At 65.5% G+C, this 342-nt stretch overlaps 1 protein-coding gene across 1 annotated transcript in view; it reads left to right on the top strand.

Annotated features, from left to right (window-relative positions):
• SLC22A6 (solute carrier family 22 (organic anion transporter), member 6) overlaps nt 1-342 on the top strand; it is a 7,188-nt gene that overhangs the window by 521 nt on the left and 6,325 nt on the right. The window contains exon 2 of the mRNA XM_006772801.2: nt 8-160. Coding sequence (XP_006772864.1) covers nt 8-160 — 153 coding nt within the window. The remainder of the gene's footprint in view (nt 1-7; nt 161-342) is intronic.

Here is a 342-nt window from a genome sequence, read left to right as displayed (position 1 = left end):
CGGGCAGGGGCGGCCCGAGTCCTGCCTCCGCTTCACCTCCCCACAAAGGGGGCTGCCCTTTCCCAACGGCACGGAGGCCAACGGCACGGAGGCCACGGAGCCCTGCACCAATGGCTGGATCTACGACAACAGCACCTTCCCGTCCACCATCGTGACCGAGGTGAGGCTGCGGGGCCCTCCACGCACCATCCACACCGTGCCTTCCCCTCTGGGACAGACAGACAGGCAGACGGACACACACACACACGCACACGCACACGCACACATGCACACACACACATCAGCCAGAGGCCGCAATGGAAGACAGAGAAAGGCGTTCCAGATTGGAGAGGGGGGGGGCCG

Source organism: Myotis davidii, unplaced genomic scaffold (assembly GCF_000327345.1).
Source record: "Myotis davidii unplaced genomic scaffold, ASM32734v1 scaffold826, whole genome shotgun sequence".
Taxonomy (NCBI): Eukaryota; Metazoa; Chordata; class Mammalia; order Chiroptera; family Vespertilionidae; genus Myotis; species Myotis davidii.
The sequence above is the reverse complement of the archived record's forward strand: the minus strand, read 5'-3'. Positions and strand labels throughout refer to the sequence as shown.